At 32.5% G+C, this 17,790-nt stretch overlaps 3 protein-coding genes across 5 annotated transcripts; 2 read left to right on the forward strand and 1 right to left on the reverse strand.

The window, feature by feature from the left end:
• Positions 1-2,531: 2,531 nt before the first annotated feature.
• On the forward strand, positions 2,532-7,840 carry LOC106758675 (flap endonuclease GEN-like 1). Its single transcript, XM_014641628.2, has 8 exons — positions 2,532-2,844; positions 3,361-3,534; positions 3,746-3,916; positions 4,955-5,136; positions 5,913-6,153; positions 6,242-6,377; positions 6,465-6,922; positions 7,172-7,840. The coding sequence occupies exons 1-8, from the start codon at positions 2,647-2,649 to the stop codon at positions 7,427-7,429; spliced, it is 1,818 nt and encodes a 605-aa protein (XP_014497114.1). The 5' UTR covers positions 2,532-2,646; the 3' UTR covers positions 7,430-7,840.
• Positions 7,841-8,777: 937 nt separating this feature from the next.
• On the forward strand, positions 8,778-14,916 carry LOC106758824 (ribosomal RNA small subunit methyltransferase, chloroplastic). 3 transcript variants are annotated; one of them, XM_014641815.2, is made up of 10 exons: positions 8,790-9,136; positions 9,568-9,717; positions 9,951-10,007; positions 10,527-10,616; positions 11,457-11,552; positions 13,399-13,483; positions 13,807-13,859; positions 13,939-14,022; positions 14,207-14,317; positions 14,450-14,916. In XM_014641815.2, the coding sequence occupies exons 1-10, from the start codon at positions 8,900-8,902 to the stop codon at positions 14,513-14,515; spliced, it is 1,029 nt and encodes a 342-aa protein (XP_014497301.1). In that variant the 5' UTR covers positions 8,790-8,899; the 3' UTR covers positions 14,516-14,916. The 3 variants fall into 3 exon arrangements, with proteins under 3 accessions (XP_022635583.1, XP_022635584.1, XP_014497301.1); XM_022779862.1 differs by lacking the exon at positions 11,457-11,552 and having other exon boundaries at positions 8,778-9,136; XM_022779863.1 differs by lacking the exon at positions 14,450-14,916 and having other exon boundaries at positions 8,780-9,136; positions 13,939-14,106.
• Positions 14,917-15,126: 210 nt separating this feature from the next.
• Positions 15,127-15,885, reverse strand: LOC106759012 (the record flags this gene model as incomplete). The annotated part of the gene is made up of 1 exon (XM_014642024.2): positions 15,127-15,885. A coding segment is annotated over one exon (579 nt), but the record flags the coding sequence as incomplete, so codon positions are not given.
• Positions 15,886-17,790: the final 1,905 nt, after the last annotated feature.

The following is a 17,790-nucleotide window of genomic DNA, read 5'->3' on the forward strand; positions in this document are numbered from 1 at the left end:
TTATTAAAATATAAATAAAAGACAGTTTTGAAAAAAATTTAAAAAGGATACAGAATTAAAAAATGTAGGATTATTCTGAATAGAAAGAAAAAAAGTAAAAAATATATTTACTAAAGTTAAAAAGTAAAGTTTTGAAAAAATTAGAAATACAAAATTAAGTGTTGGAGGTGCAGGATGAAACACCTTACTTTGAATAGAAAGTGAAAAGTAAAAAAGATATTTACTAAAGTTAAAAGTAAATTTTTAAAAAAGTTAGAGGAGCAGGATGAAACCTTTGGAGGTGTAGGATGAAACACCCCTCTTATAAAGGTCTTTAAAACTTTAAAAAGTTCTTTTTGACTCAGATCTCTTGTCATTCTCAACTCCTAATTCATTCTGTATATGAGCTTGAATGATTAGTAGAATATCATGATAACTTCCTATATGAGTTCTTACTTCAATGCATATCTTAAAGAACAAATGGAACTTCCACATGGAATTCATTTCTTCAAGACAAATCACACTTTACTTCATATCTTTGTTAATCATTCTTACATACAGAACCCATTATTACCATCATACATATGTATAGTCATAAATAGTTTCATCATACAAATCAAACAAGCTTATGAAGCTCCAAACATGAAAAGAAAATCTTCTGATGTTGCCCAACGCCACAAACCATAGCCTAGTGTTATTCAACCAAAGGCATCTCTCAAAGGTTCTTGCTTGATGTTAACCAAATGGCGCCCAATCTAGCGAGCCTAGGGCTTACCTGATGAAATGGCACACCCAGCGTATCAATGACAATCGACAATGTATCAATACATTGAATGTCCCCTTTTGAGTTTTAATTGATTAATTGTCTCCTCTTAAGTTAATCATCACTTAATAAACTTCCAATCACTTAAAATTTCATGATCTTAACTCAAGTCTAGCCATATTACTCAATGAAAGAACTTTGTAGTGGCATTCCAGACTACAGACATAGTAAAAAAATTCTCATTCCTTCAACATTGGACATAATATACAAGTATCACATTGCTACAATAGATTTAATCAAGCACACATCACCTTAAATCACAGTTCAACACAACTACGTATAATTAACTAAACAATTCAAATTAAAACAATTATAAATAGTTTCACTCACCTGTTAAGACATCTCAAACAACTTTGGAACTCCAAACTACCTCCAACCACATAGGATGCTCTATTTACACATAGAAACATTGTAAGAACGATAAGACCATACTATCATGATCATGATACTCAAATAAAAGATTGAAAAGAGACATGCAAGTAAAATAATGCTCATATACAATTGAAAATATAAATATACCAAGAAAAGGATTGAAACTGAACGTATCCAGATTGATAAATTGATCTGGCCAAAGTTTAAAACTTGTTGTGAAGATCACTCTTGCGATTTCAGATCTTTAAAGAAATTAATAAAGAGAAAGAACTCTGAAATAGAAATTAGAAAATTCTAAAAAAATGGTTTCTAAATACGTGATATATTTTAAAAAAATAAAACTTGTTTATAACAAAAACATTTATACTAAATCATTTTAATATTAAAATAATTAGTCTTACTATCTAAAATATCATTTTCTAAATCTTTACAATAATTATTTTAACATAAAATAATTGCCTACCAATAAAAAAAAACATGTTTAATATTATAATTTCGTAAAAAAATGTATATCTTATATAACATAATTATTAAATCTTTGAATGATTCACCAAATACTTATAACTCAATGAAGTATAGAAACTTGAAAGAAAAAAGAGTTTACCTTTTTATAAAACCCATACAAATAAACAAAGTGATAAAAAAATTAGAATATTGTTTTTTTCAAATCCCTCTTATTGTAAGATTTAGAGAGTTGATCTACAAATATAGAACTACAAAAATGTATTTCTTGAAGTCTAAAAAAACCAAAAATATACTTAAAATTAAGAATAAAATAAATAATATAAAAATCTTAATGATTCACCAATTAATGATTTGAATATTGCATCAAATCTGGCACAATTTTGAACTCTCTCTTTAAATTTTGGATTATTATTTTAGTCACGCCTAATCAACTCTCAGTAAGTTTCACAATGGGTTTGTTTTCATGTAAAAACAATAAATATAAAATAATTTGTTTTCAATGAATTGTAAATATTTTAAAAGAAAAAAAAAATAAAAAAAAATACTTTATTGAAAATTATTTTAAAACTCCTAAAACTAATTAAGAAAATATGAACTCCATCAAAAGCATTATTTATAACTTAATCACCTTAAACTTTATATAGTAAAAAGACATTAGACTGTCTTAAACAAACTAACATTTTAAATTAAAGTTAAATCATAGCTTAATTAAAACATATAATATTAAATATAAATCACTTAGTTTTTTTTTTTTTTCAAACGCTACCAATGTACAAATTTGAGCCCAATAAACCCAAATGGGCTTTTGAACTTTCACCTTTCACCTTCCACGGATAACGGTAAGAAATCCAACGGCTATATTTTAATTTCCACGTTGTCTCAACCAATGACAGTCACACTGAGTTTTCATCCTCACACGATAACCTAGAAAACAACTAATTCACTGAAAGTCAGAACAAAGTTGAATTATGACAATGTTTTCGCATAGTATTTTTCTTGTCTGATAGATGGGAGTTGGTGGTAATTTCTGGGAGCTGCTAAAGCCCTATGCGCGTCGCGAGGGTTTTGATTTCTTGAGGAACAAGCGAGTTGCCGTGGACCTATCATTCTGGATTGTTCAGCATGAGAATGCCATGAAGGCCACCCATGTCAGAAAACCTCACCTCAGACTTACCTTCTTCCGCACCATCAATCTCTTCTCCAAGGTTCTCTACCCTAGAAATGTTATAAGAAGTTGGGAATTTTGTTTTTTGAAGTATTTTTTATTTTTAGCACATTTTAATTACATGAAAGAAAAATTGGGATTAATTGACTAGTTCAACAAAATGATCATGTTAGGATGTGTTATTGTCTTTTTTTTTTTTGGTTTGTAAGAGTGGAGTGTTGGAAGTTTAGGTAATTTGCATGAACGGTCGATATTGTATACAAAAAAGAATTATCTATTAGGTTTAATGATTTAGACTTAATATTCTTGTAGTATTGGATTGGAGTGTCATTTTGGTTGCAATGGGGTTATCTAAATTGCCGTTCCTTTTTATGTTTTATGTATACTTAAACGTACTTATTGATACTCTTGGATTGGAATGTCATGCAAGGTGACGGGTTTAATCTAAATGGGTCTTCCTTTTATTTTTTATCTTGTATGTTAAGTTAGTTTAGATATGGAATGGTAAAACAAAGGATGAACTTGAAGGCTGATGATGATATGGTGATTTTTGCAGTTTGGGGCACTTCCTGTGTTCATTGTTGACGGGACTCCATCACCATTGAAAGCACAGGCCAGGATTGCAAGATATTTTGGGTCTTGTGGCATTGAGCTGACTAGCTTGCCGGTCTCCGAAGGTGTTTCAGCAGAAAGGAGCAGCATGTTTTCAAGTCGAGTTCAAGAATGTGTGGTGAGATGATTTTACTTTTTCTATGATTACCACCAACTTGATGATCTTATTTTTGTGTCTCAGACTACATATGCACTTCAATCAAAATTTGTTTCCGTAATGTTTACACATATACCTTATAGCAAGAACACTTATTTAATTACTCATTTGTCGGATATGGATGCAGGTTTGTCGATTTGTTTTCTGATAGTTACCTGTTCTCCTGTTATAGGAACTGGTCAAACTACTTGGAATGCCTGTACTACAGGCTAAAGGAGAGGCTGAAGCACTCTGTGCGCAATTAAATAGTGAAGGTCATGTAGATGCTTGCATCACAGCTGACAGTGATGCATTCCTCTTTGGGGCAAAATGCATTATAAAACGTTTCTGTCCCAATTCCAAAGTAAGTTACTATGGTAATTGTATTTTCTTTTTTATCTCCTGGCAATTTATTATAAAAAATATGATGTATGTTTTCTTAGCTCACGTATTTATATTTCAGATGCCTTTTTCTAAATGGTTTCATTAATCTGGATACTAACATTGGCGGATCACTTTAAATTTGAATTTTTATAGACTGTGTACTTGTTACGAACTTATGATTGTTTGGCCTGATATAGTTCAAAGTTATGTATGATATCTGTCAATGTACCCCTAGTTTCTTCCTCAACTGACCATATTATACAATGAATTGTTCACCTGCTCTTCTATGACAGTTTTTTGTTTTTTTGAAAAAATTAATATTAATTTGTAGTTTTTCTGTCAGCATAACTTAGCAATTACAGCAATTGATTGATTTCAAACATTTACTTAAAAGTTTTAATTGTATATACTTTTAATTGTCCTGAAGTTGCAAACATTGCATGCTCCTTTTATGCTTAAAAGAAATTCTTGAGAACACTTATGGAGTATTAATATTTTTTAGTGTGGTGCACTTCTATTTTGAAAATACTTGAGAACACTTATGGAGTATTTTTTTATTTAAGTTTGAAAATATTGCTATAAGAAACAATTAATCATATTATTGGTTTTTTCTTTTTATATTAGCTGGGGTCAGCCATTGTATTTTATATAAAGCCAAGCTAGTGAGGAGGCCTGCCTTTTAGATTTAAGTCCATCTTACTGGTTTCAGTAAGGGTTCTTTTCAGTCTCCTTCTCTACCTTCAGTCATTCAGCTATCCTATCTAGTGAGTTTTTCCTATTCGGTATTATGTTGGTCTTTTTCTCACATCACCAAACCATCTTAGTGGCAACTCCATCAACTTTCATTACATATATACCACTCCTGCTTTCTCTTGAATGCATTTATTACTAATTTTTTATCTTTTTTAGTATGATTACTCATTCAATTTGTCTTCAAAACACCAAAACACATAGCTTATAATTTGGTTGGATCCAACATTCAGTACCATTAAAATTTGAATATATTCATTGCATGCAGGAACCATTTGAATGCTACAACATGTCAGATATTGAAGCTGGACTTGGATTGAAGAGGAAACACTTGATAGCTATCTCTCTTTTGGTTGGAAATGATCATGATATGAATGGTGTTCGAGGAATTGGGCTTGATAATGCACTTCATTTTGCTAAAGCTTTTAATGAAGATGATATATTGAATAGGTATGGATCCTTCAGAGTGATAAACATTTTATTGTATCATCTGAAGTATTTAAATGCTATGGAATGGCCCCTTGAGACCGGACAAATTGCATGTGGCTCGATTTTTAATTTTTGAGTAATGTACTTTTACTCCTTCTAGTTTGGACTGCACAACCTTTGTACCTCAAGTTTGTCTTTTGAGCTAATAATGTTTTTTTAAATAAAATTTGGTTGTTTGTTGATTATCTTTTACTTCAAGGCTCAAATTATTTTTCTATCCTAATATTTGGGGTTTCACGATTAAATTGGGACATGAAATCATTTAAAAGTTTATAGATAAGAAATTTAGTGGAAACTCGACAAAATTTGAAGGATGTTTTCAGGTGTGAGGTTACGGTTTGAAGAGGGAGAAAAATTATTTTTTGTGATTTGATTGGTTAGGTTTGAACAGAAAGCAGTTCCGTTGATACAATTTGTAAAGACTTTTAGTAGAAGGACATAATTGTCTCGAAGAAGACTTGGAAGACCAAAATAGCGCACAGTCCAACCTAAAGGGATCCAAAAATGCCTTTAGACACTAATAAATTCCCCGCTGATTTAAGTATTTTAATGTGACAAGACAAAGTCTCTGGTATTTTCTTATCTATTTTTATTGTAATATTTAACAAACTCAAGGGATGTCTATCCATTTCATCAAACCTTTTTTGTTTAGAAATGAAATAGTGGTTACAAAGTGAGACTTAGATAACCTGAATAAATTTGTTGGTCTTGGCATTCTGATGATGATTTTGATGTAGATTACAGGAGATAGGCAAAGGGGATACTTCACAAATTCCCAGCTGCACCAAATTTGAGGACAACATAGATGTTGATGGAAACTGCCCGAATATAAAACAACCTCATTGCTCATTATGTGGGCATCCTGGCAGCAAGAAAGATCATATGAAATTTTCTTGTGAATCCTGTGTCACAAAGGATGATGAGGGCTGCCAGAGAAAACCAGAGGGTTTTAAATGTGATTGCTGCTCATGTGTTTTGGTATGTATCTTAGAAGGCTTTGCGCTTGTCTGGTTTTACTTGAATTAAATGTAACAGGTTATAATTTTCAATGATATTTGATTGGCAGAATAGGAGACACAAGGAGCAGAAACGAGAGGAAAATCGGTACTCAAAAATTTGTCACAAAATTGCAGAGGAGCCAAACTTTCCCAAAGATGAAATCATTGACATGTACTTATGCAATGACAATGGTTACTTTTCAGGTCATTTGAACTGTGATATGAATTTTATAGTCTAGAGTTGCTCGTGTGTATTGTATTGACATTCATTCTATAAACTTCTGTTTGCAGCAAGTGATGGGCCTCGGATCATATGGGGAAAACCCAATATTGAGATGCTGATTGATTTTTTAAATTTTCATCAGTGTTGGGAACCATCCTACATTCGACGGACTATGTTTCCTATGATGTCTACTATCTTTTTGAGAGATATGTCTACACCTACGGGAGAAACTTTGTTATTTGGGCAGTATGAGTTTGATTCGGTTGAACGTGTGAAGATGAGATATGGATATCAGTTTTATGTGGTTAAGTGGAAACGTGCAGGGGTAAACATTAACACCAGCAAAGTTCCATCAAATGAATCAAGTGTGCAACAAGATGTAGTAGAGCTTGATGAAATGGTGGATCTACTGGACGATGCCCCTGAGATTCATGTAGATGGATGTAGTTTTCTGTTTACAGATGAAAACATGGACCTAGTGGGGACTGCTTTTCCAGCAGAAGTCAAAAGCTTTTTGCAGGAGCAGGTGTTTATTATTCTCCATCATTCTACCTATAACCTGTGTTTATTTTTGCTTTGTCATTTTAATATCATATGCTTCCATTTTTTTGAATCCCTCTTGGTATTCATAAACTGAGTCCAAGAAGTATGCAAGGATTTTATTATAACAACTGTAGCAGTTGGTAGAAGATAAACAGGATTTGATCCTAAAAACACCTTGGATCAACTAAGCTGGTTAGCAGTGCTAAAATAGTGACTGGTGCTTCAATTGCAGGAAAGGAAAAGGAGAAAGAACCCAAAATCAAGGTTCCAAGAAAATGAAAAACCAGCTTCTCCAAACTCAAGAAGTACTCAGCTAAGCATCACAGAGTTCTTTCCATCAACCAAAATTAAACATCGTCAATCAAAACAAAGAGAAGAATCATCCAACGATGCTGATAGTGAGGGGAGCAAGAGTTCAAAAATGAAAAGAAACATGTCTAATTCTGACAAGCTTCCAAAATCTGTGAGGCGTCGCCTTTTGTTTGACTAGTGATATACATATGCTTGGAGTTTTGAAATTATTGATATTAACAGTATCGAAGCAGTGAAAATAGAGTTGAGTACACAGATCAGTGAGTTTATATGTAATTAAATATTTGCTTTTGTGTGTCTGCTTCTCTATTTTTGTGAATAAGTTTTAGTTAGTTCATAGTTCTTTTTTCTCCATTGTAATGTTTAGATTTTTGCATATGTGCAAAACTTAACACTAAAACAACCCAACAGTGTTAAATAAATGAGAGCTTGATAAAATGTAAGTATTAGTTCGCAGTTGTCTTGTCTGTCTGAATCATTTTTAGTATAGTTTTTTCCTTATCATTTTGAATCTCTAAATTCATTTTTCTTGTTCAAGTGTTTACAAAAACATTGAAAGGATGTAATTAAACATATATTATGTTCTCTATATATTTTGCGGATTCTCAATACACCATATGGTTCTCAATTTATTTTCTATATATTCGGTTCCAATCTCTCTTACAAGGACTAATTAGAATACATTACATAGACTAATTTAGCAAGATCATATGTATGTGAATTAAAAAATAAGAATAGACAATTATATTTCTAACAAAAATATTAAAAAAATAACAATGAGTAAATATTCAACCAAATGCTGCAATGTTGTTCTATATTCAAATTTGTCTTTTTTTTTATGGTAATACAACATATTAAATCCAAGTAGTTTGTAAGAAATAGTGCCTTATAGACTACTTATTGAATAATATCGATAGGAAGAGAAATAGTTTAAAATGAACATAATTTATAACCTTACAATACAAATTTGCTATCATGTTTGGATGAATATAAAGATATTGTAATTACAATTTAATCAAATTGTAAAATAGTCTTTCAAAAATATAGTCATAGATATTTATTAGATGTGAATTAACTCATAATAAGCAATTTAATTTGATACTTGATTTTAAATTTGAAATTCAACTAAATCATCCATAAAAAATATAAATATAAAAGTTTTTAATTTATTGGGACTAATAATGTACCAAAGTTAAAGTCATATATCACATGAAAAAGAATATATTTGAATCAAAGTTCAATCTAAATAAACTGAAGTTTACTTCAAAGAAAGAAAGAAAAAAAACCTTTATATTAATAATTTCTGGAAAATGAAAAAAAAAACAGTTTTTTCACACAATAAATGCTGTAAATTAATTTTAAAATGTGATAAAATACCTAGCAAATAACACTCCTTGTTCCTGTTCCTTTTATTGAAATACACAATAATAAAAAATTTGGAATGTTTGCTCAAAATTTGCATTTACCTAGGCCCTCTTTGGCAATAAAATCAAGCCTTACTTACCAATGTTTAGGAAATTCAGAAATATATTTTTATCATCAAAATTGTTGTTCTTAAGGTTAAAGATCACTATTTTTCATGAAATGTGTATTTATAAACCTGGGAAGTATCAGAACAGATAACTACTGAAGTAACTAACAACCAAACATGAATCCTTCCTCGCTATGTTCTGTTCAAACGTTCCCGCCAATATCTCAATCCGCATTGCTTTACCGCCACCGCAAACTGGCGCATGATAGCACCGCCGGCGTAAGACGGAGAGCTCCATACTTAGTTTGTGCTGAAAGAAGTAAAGGAGCTTCCATGCGAAGCGCTGATGATTACCATGCCACTCTTAAAGCTCTCAAATCCAAAGGCAGATTCCCCAGAAAATCTCTTGGCCAGGTTTGCATCTTTTTTTCTGTTTTGTTTGTTTTCTAAGAAAATTTGACATGACCCATTACGATGTGGTGCTCCAAATTTTTATTTCCTTTTTTGAAGTATTTTTATGAAAATTGTATGTGGGTGTTTCTTTGAGGTATTTCATCAAACAGGAGGTGGGTATGGGCAAGGGATAGTTGGTTTGACTTTAATTTTGCGTTGTAGCACCGCAACGTCTAGTTTTGTGAATTTAGTCCTTTTTTTTTTTTGTTTGGAACGATTTATTTGAGTGCTTCACTGAGGTCTGTTATCAAACAGTTGATGGATGTCTAACTGGGTGCTTTGGTATGAATTATTGTTTGTTTTCTTGTTTGGATGTAAAAGTTGATTGTGGCTTGGTTTGGAATGAATCTTCCTGTGAATTTTTTCTCATTTGGGTGATGATGTAATTGTAGCATTATATGTTGAATTCTGAAATAAATGACCAACTTGCTGGTGCGGCCGGTATCGAACAAGGCGATGTCGTGTTGGAAATTGGACCTGGAACTGGCTCCCTGACTAATGTTCTTTTGAATTCGGGCGCATTCGTACTTGCAGTTGAAAAGGTCTGGTCATTTTTTACAAAGATCCCATTGTCTAAGCATGAGTTTGTTTGTGTCCTTTTTTATCTGTGCTGTTGTTAATTTGTATATCTCTACAATGTAAATAATTTTTTTTCACAGTGTAGGCTGTGTAAAATTTCCAACTTTGCTGTAGGTTGGAGTGGTGAATAATTCTTCATTGCTGTCTTCTACTTCAACTCAAGTTTTATTTTTCTTGTATCTTTCATTTGATTCAGGATAAACACATGGCTGCCCTCGTGAGTGAAAGATTTTCCAGTTCAGGAAAGTTGAAGGTACAACTCATGGTGAACTTGATCTTTATATTACATGCCTGTAATCTCTGTGCTATTGAGATGCAAATTAGGCTTATAAGTTATAATTCAGTTTCATATTATTTATAGAAGCTCAATATATACTGTAATTATAACAGTTGATGTTGTTTGAAACTGAAATATAGTTACTTGTGGTGTTCATATAGCTTATGTCTTTCATGACATGATTGGGGATTCCTACACACTCCTTGTCTGGCCTTGATTGTTGAAATCAGAGTCTGGAACCACATTTGCGTTGGTTGTTTTCCCCCAGTTTCTTCTTATTGCATTTTAAAGTAATGTCAGTCTGTAATTTCCTTATAATTCTTGATATGTCAATTCATTTGTTACTTTAGTTTGTTCATTATGTTGGAAGTCTGTATTTCTTCTTCCAATCTCTCTGTCATAAGTATGATTCTTTGCTGAAATTATGATAAATCAGGATCAACTTTTCTGTATAAATTATAATTTATGTTGACGCTTTGATTAAAACACCTGCAGGTTTTGACCGAGGATATTGTCAAGTGTCATGTGCGCTCTCATATGTCATCGTTGGTTGGAAGCACATATTCAAAATCCAGAAATGCCAAAGTGAGGCTCTACGTCCTAAACTAGCAAACTACGTTATTTAATTATTTGTCAGCTTTTAGAAATCATGTTGTTTTATCTTAATCATTTTGTTTTTGCAATAAAAAGAATTGTTGATTTTATAATATCCACAATTGAAGTTACGTTTGAAACCTAAGCCTTTTAAGTTACAACTGAATAGATATGATAATTGCTAAAAATATAAGATATATTTCTTACATCTCTAACAACAATATTTAAAGACGACAACAATATTTAAAAAGGAAATCCACGACTCGATTGAGTTGCTTGTGGTGGGGTATCAATTTGGGAGCGTCCAATGGCTCACTACTAGCTATGCAAAATTTGGGCCTGTCCAGGTTTAATGTGGGCTAACAATCTAGTGGCCCACAACCCCATGTAAAAAAGAAATCCTTACCGAAGTGTTTCTAGACTCAATGCCGAAGGTTTTTAGCCTTTAGGTAGCTCTGGAGTCAGAAGAAATCATTTGAAGATAAATATTGCTGTTAATAAAGTTAACAAAGGAATTGAACTTACCATTCTACTCCACTCATCACTGTAAGAATTAGAAGTCATAGTTTTCACTTTGTATGGGTATCAAGGGTAATTCGTGGGGGTAATGGGTCAAATAACCTTTTTTAGCGCTTTATATATATGTGATTGTTGTGAATCTTCCACTATTAATAATATAAGCCTAAATGAATTCATTTGGAAGCTTACCTTCAGGGTCCTCTATTAGGCAGCTATATATTAACCATGAAGTTATGGTGTTCCGTTCTGCTGCTAAATGCAAGAAAAACAATGCAAGTCCTGAATTGGCCTCGTATGATATATTGTTTGCAGGTGGTTGCTAACATTCCCTTTAATATCAGTACAGATGTGATCAAATTATTTCTTCCGATGGGTGACATTTTCTCAGAAGTGGTTCTATTGCTCCAGGTTCGAATTGATAGCTCTCTAGTGTCTATAATTTATTGTCTGGTTTTTAGTTTTTCTCATTAACTACTAACCTCTAATGTTTCCGTTCCTATCACTCAACTCCTTCCCACCAATCACTTGATCTGAAGTTCAAGTGCTTCCAATGTTCATTGTTTTTGCATCTTTATCAGTATTATCAGCTTGAGGCATAGATGATTACGTAGAATGGGGGAAAGAAATTATAGAAATTAGAAATTTGATTTTAGGGCCAAATTGTTTATGAAATGACCAAATTTGTTGGCAAGAACTGGCTGAGATTGCAAAAGAGCTGTGACCTTTTGTGGAGCTTATTTTGGATAATAAAGAACCCAAGTTGTATAGATATCCAAAAGCCACGTTATATTTTCCCTGCATTTCCTTTTTCTTCTCTCTTTTCTTTTACTTAATATTTCTTGTGTTCAAAGTGTAGACCTTGTGTTACGGTATAAGGTAAAGGGTAATGATAAGGTTTGGAAAGTTTATGAGAGAAGAAAGTATAGAAGGAGAAGGGAATCGAACAGTGAGAGAAGGGAATCGAACGGTGAGAGAAGAGGACCACACGGTGAGAGAAGGGGACCGAACAGTGAGAAGGGGACCGAACGGTGAGAGATGGGGACTGAACAGTGGAAAATGGGGAGAGACCAGGTCGAATGGTAGAAGGTAGGAAGCGACCAAGCGGAACGATGGAAGGCGGGGAGCGGCTAGGCCGAATGGTGGAAGGCTAGGAGTGAACAAGCTGAAGGGTAAACAACGGGGAACGAGTAGGCCGAACGGTGGTAGGCTGTGAGGAGTCAAGCCGAACGGTTGAAGGATTACTATCCTAACTGTCGCAGTGGTTAGGATGGGGGTGAACTAATTACAGTAAGAGGAGTCACATTTGAGGAGAATATTCAGTATAAGTTAATTAGAATAAATAAGTATATATCTTAGGAAAATATTCAATATAAGATATTTATAATTAAGGATATATGCTAGGATAATATACGGGAGATATTTATATTAAATGAAGATATATTCTAGAGAAATAATTAGTATAAATAAAGCTAAAGTCTAGGGTTAAGGGTATGTTTTGATTATTGAGTTTTGTGACAAGCATTATTGTCTTGTGAGGGAGGTTATACTCCCAATTATTATTATTTTTTGTTTATTCAAATATTACCATCAATAAAGGCTATTCATTCGTTTACTAGCCTTATTGCCTATTGTGTTCGTGGTTCGTTACGTATCAAACTCAGGTACGTAATACCTTGGCATAAAATAAGATTGTAGCCTTGTGATTTATTGTTTGAATGTCGAGTCACATAAATAGCCTCTTTTTTTATTACAAACGGGGACTATAGTTAAATATATCTCACCTTCCCCAGACCTCACACGGATGGGAGCCAGGTGTAATGAACCTCTGTGAGGAAACCACCAATCACTAAGGGTATATTAGGGGAAAGTGCAAAGGATCTAGGTCTCTGAGGGAAGGAGTAGTCAATATAGATAATGAAGCAATCAAGGGTAATTGAGAGGGAAAGTTTGACCTTTATGGATATAAAGGAGAGGGATGAAGAAAGAGGGGTGAGCAGAAATGCGGAGAAGGTTGGGGGAGAGTGCAGTCTCTTGAATACCCTCTGTTTTAGTTTTTTTCTTTTGTAGTAAATCCTCTCCGCATATATTGAAATATCTTATATCAGTATCTGCATAAGATAGTACATTACATTCACATCAAGTGGGAGTATTTTGAGCTAGTTTCTACCAACACCCGTTCGAAAAATGACAAGGGTTCAATTTACTTCCACTTCATTCAATAACAGTTCTTACTAACCAGATCAAATAATTACAGGAGGAGACTGCTGTCCGCTTGGTAGTGTCATCACTCCGCACCCCTGAATACCGTCCCATCAATGTATTTGTCAATTTCTATTCAGGTATATATTCAACAAATAGTGTAAATCTTTATTAAGCTATTCTTTTACATTCAAGGATCATGAATTTTCCCACACTATATCAAACAAAACATGTAAAACTGATCCATTAATAGAAATTATTTGACTCTCAGACTTGTCCTTAACCTGTGTTGGCATTTATAACACAAGGAGCTGTAAGTCAAGCAAGTGCTTGTAAAATTTATTGGTATTACTTTTTTGGATGAAGGAATAGCTTGTACATCAAGATGCAACTATAGAGATTTTGTTATCCATTGCCCACAATTTGGTTAATTTTATGCGTAAGTTTGGACTTTCCTTTTCAGAGCCGGAGTACAAATTTAAAGTCCCAAGAACCAACTTTTTCCCTCAGCCTAATGTAAGTGATATGATATTTAAATATGCCTGTGAGATCTTAATTTATAAATCATCAATGACTCATTTTCTTAAATGTGTAGGTTGACGCAGCTGTTGTCTCATTCAAGCTGAAGCAACCGTCAGAATATCCTCATGTTTCTTCCACTAAAAGCTTCTTTTCAATGGTATTGCATTCCCCAGCATATGCTGTCATGCATTGAGTTTGCAAGGATCTTCAACTTTAATTTCAGTTAAAGTCTCGTCACACTGTAATATGAGCAACTGATGATACCAATTTGTTAACGTTTCGTCCTAACATACAAAGGTCTTTCACCATTTCAATGAAACTTCAGTCCTATATATTTGTAGGTTAATTCAGCATTCAATGAGAAGCGTAAGATGCTGCGCAAGTCACTTCAGCACATATGCACATCGCTTGAGATTGAAGAAGCTTTAACAAGCATAGGTCTTCTAGCTACTGTAAGTGATCAGTGTGTGCAACTACTCTTTAATTTTATGTTTTTGTTTCTTTGCCCTTGGTAAACTTCATCATTTCTGGTATTTTGTTTTCTAAGGATTGTGCTAACCCATCTGAATTTCTGATGTTTACAGTCAAGACCTGAGGAACTAACATTGGATGATTTTGTTAAATTGCATAACTTGATTGCCAAGGAGTAGCAACCTGGGTTACTATGGATTTGAAGAGCAACCTCGGGCAGAAGCTTCTAGGGACTCATATTCATAAAGCTCTTTGTTGCAGGTACACATACGATTCAAATAGAGAACCAGCTTTTCAAGGAGAACTATGAAGTGGCATCTCAAATTGGCTATATATTTAATTTCCAACAGTTTTCTCCTTCCAAGGTTTCAAGCAGAGGCATGTGTTTATCTCTGAAAAATATTTGCGCTGAACGTGTTCTGTGAATATAATTAGAGTAAACTCCCTTGTGCAATACACAGTTTGTAAGTTTAACTGCGACAGAGGTAATGTAACTGGATTGAATCAATCAGCCTACATTGTAAATGAAGCGCAGTCTATTCTTGAAGCTGAAACAAATGTTTGCCTCATCTTGAACGGACAACGAGCACACATTTTATGGTTTGAATATTATAAATATGGCTAGACTAACCAATGTTATAAAAAATGGTCTGCAACTGCCATTTGACCACAATGTCAAGGCTTTTGAAGTGTCCAAACCACAACACAATTGCAACCGTGAAATTTTCCCAAGTTAACTACTGATAGTGACAAAATCCATATGGCAATAATCAGAAAATCTGCAAAGAACTAACATTAACATTAAACAGATTAATTACTGTACCGAACTAACTATACAACCCAAATCATCCAGTCCATGTTCATCAACAAAACCAATCATCCCAAAAGAAAACTAATTTTCTATAAGCATAACAAAATCAACTAAGAAAATTTAGCAACATCATTATGACATCTGACACACCAAATCACATCAGGCATGAAACTGATACAAAAGGTCCAACGACCTCAACTTCATATCATTAGGATCATAGTCCCTGATCCGCCCCACATATGCATAGCCGGGAACCCCCTTCTCCTCCAAGGCAGCAGCCGCAGACGGTGACAGAGGCCGTTTGGGGCGTTTGTTCTTAATGAAACACTGCCTCATTTTCTCTTCAACCAAGTCAATGGTGGTGCACTTTGAAGTGGTCTCTTCATCATCACCTTCATCATCGCCACCGTCCTCCACCTGCATCGGTTCTACGGTGGCGGAGGACTCGGTGGCATACGGTGGCGGCAGCTGGAGGGTGGAGAGGAAGGAGGAGAGGTGGCGGTGAGCTTGGTGGAGGGAAGAGTGGATTTGGTGGAGATGGGTTGGATTGGCGGCGGATGATGATGGTAACTGCTTAGCCATTAAAGTGGCTTGTTGAAGCGACAAAACGAGGTCTTGGATTGATGGGGGTGCCTCTTCCATTGAAAAGATTGAAATTTTGCTTCTGAGTGGTAGATGGAACACAAGTACAAAAATTGAGTGTGTTTGAAAGTGAACGAGAAAATGCTGCGTCGTGATTTATGGAAAGAGAGTGTGAATAACGGAAGTTGAGGATGTTTTTGTATTGTTTATTGGGGGCGTTACTGACATTATTGGTTGTGGTTGTTGCAGTCAGGTGTAGAATTGCTTTAATTTTTTTTCCCAATTCAAACTCTTCTTGTAACATCTTAGTTTATGCTATTCTCACCAACTATTTTACTTTTTTCACCTCATACAAAGTGGGAAAAATGGTTTTTTACTCTTATTTGAGTCCATAACAAAAAATAATTACAGAAAAAAAAAACTCACTGTATTCTTTTAACATGTTTGATTAGTTTTTTGAAAAAGTAGAAACAAAAATTAATTAGAAAATATTTTTTATAAATTATCTAAAGTAATTCATAAAATACACTGCTGCAGAAACTATTTTAAAAAATGCAGGAAGACATTTTTATTTAAAAGAATGTTGCAGATAGTAAAAAATAAGCTGTTTTTATAAAAAAAAAATTGTTAATAATTATTTTTAGTCATAGATTGAGTGGAATCTATTTAAATATATTTAGGTTCATAAATATTTAACATTTTTTATTTAATAGCGAAGTTTCTTTTTTTCCGTTCATAATTTTTACCCACATTCCTATAAATTTTTGTATTTAGAAATATATATTTTTATATATAAAATAAAAAATAAAAAATAAATAATAAATTTTAGATTATATATTTAAAATTATACATTTTAAAATATAAAATAAAAAATATGTTTCAAATTATATAATTTAGATTTAAAATTTATATTTTAAATTATAAAATCTAAAAATATAAAAATTTACAGAGAAAAAAAAAACTGAAATTAGTTTTAGGAAAACGAAGAAATAAAATATAATAATAATAATAATAATAGATTGATTATAACTGTTCAACTAACTTCCGGAAAGACTAATTTGTTTCAACAGAAGGTTAATTATATGTCAATGTTTTTTAATAAATTATATATATATATATATATATATAATATAATATAATATAATAAAAAAATAAGCTTTTAGTTTGGTTTTTCATTTTAGTTCACCATGCCTCCTCTGTGGCCCATTGGGTTGGGTTGCACCCATAAATTCATGCAATGAAATCATGTTTGTGTCTTATCTTTTTAATTATTTTGTCCATTGAACTATTTATTTAAAATGCGTTTTATTTAATATTTAAATTAGTTCAATTGGATTGCTTTAGTAAGTTTCTATTTAAATATTTAAATTATGGTTTAATTTATATTTGCGTAATATATTTTATTTAATTTGAACTTTGAATTGTTAAATGTGCAACTAAATATTTTAATTTTTAAATTGATCTGTTCAGTCGGTATTAATTAATTTGATAATAAAATTAAATTGATATTATTTTTAATTTTGGAAAATTTTAAAAATATAGATTGAATATGTTATATATATCAAAAACATATGCACATTTATTTGTATTTTTTAAAAATTTTAAAAATTGTAATATATTGTAGACTGAGATATGAGATTAATGTAATATGTGAGGGAGACAATGGTATCTGAACAACCAAATAAAAATATATACAAATTTCTGTATAGAATTTTAAGTCCATCTATTCATTAAATTTATTTTTTGTTCAACTGAATTTATGTCAAAGATAAAGTCACCAGCTTTTCTTACTAAAAATAATGCATTGGATCCTATTACAATTCAACATCAAAGGATGCTTGAATAAAAGTAATATACTTATTAGTCACTTTGTGGGATTTCTTATTTTTCTAATTTTAGTTGAAGTACTACAAACATAATTTCTTCTGAACAAGAAGGTTTCTGTGTTTGAATCTATATGCCTATACTGATGGTCCTTTAGTACTTCTCTTTTTATTCATTCCTTTACTTCTAATTCTTCTCAACTCTCAAACTATGAAACCACTTCCTTTACTTCTCATT

This window comes from Vigna radiata, chromosome 4 (assembly GCF_000741045.1).
Source record: "Vigna radiata var. radiata cultivar VC1973A chromosome 4, Vradiata_ver6, whole genome shotgun sequence".
Lineage (NCBI taxonomy): Eukaryota > Viridiplantae > Streptophyta > Magnoliopsida > Fabales > Fabaceae > Vigna > Vigna radiata.

Coding starts and splice junctions, on each gene's coding strand:
- LOC106758675 (XM_014641628.2), top strand. CDS start 2,647: ATGGGAGTTGGTGGTAATTTCTGGGAGCTGCTAAAGCCCTATGCGCGT. Junction 6,154..6,241: donor ATTGCTGCTCATGTGTTTTG/GTATGTATCTTA, acceptor TTTGATTGGCAG/AATAGGAGACACAAGGAGCA. Junction 6,378..6,464: donor TGACAATGGTTACTTTTCAG/GTCATTTGAACT, acceptor TTCTGTTTGCAG/CAAGTGATGGGCCTCGGATC.
- LOC106758824 (XM_014641815.2), top strand. CDS start 8,900: ATGAATCCTTCCTCGCTATGTTCTGTTCAAACGTTCCCGCCAATATCT. Junction 9,137..9,567: donor CCAGAAAATCTCTTGGCCAG/GTTTGCATCTTT, acceptor ATGTAATTGTAG/CATTATATGTTGAATTCTGA. Junction 13,484..13,806: donor ATTTGTCAATTTCTATTCAG/GTATATATTCAA, acceptor TTTCCTTTTCAG/AGCCGGAGTACAAATTTAAA.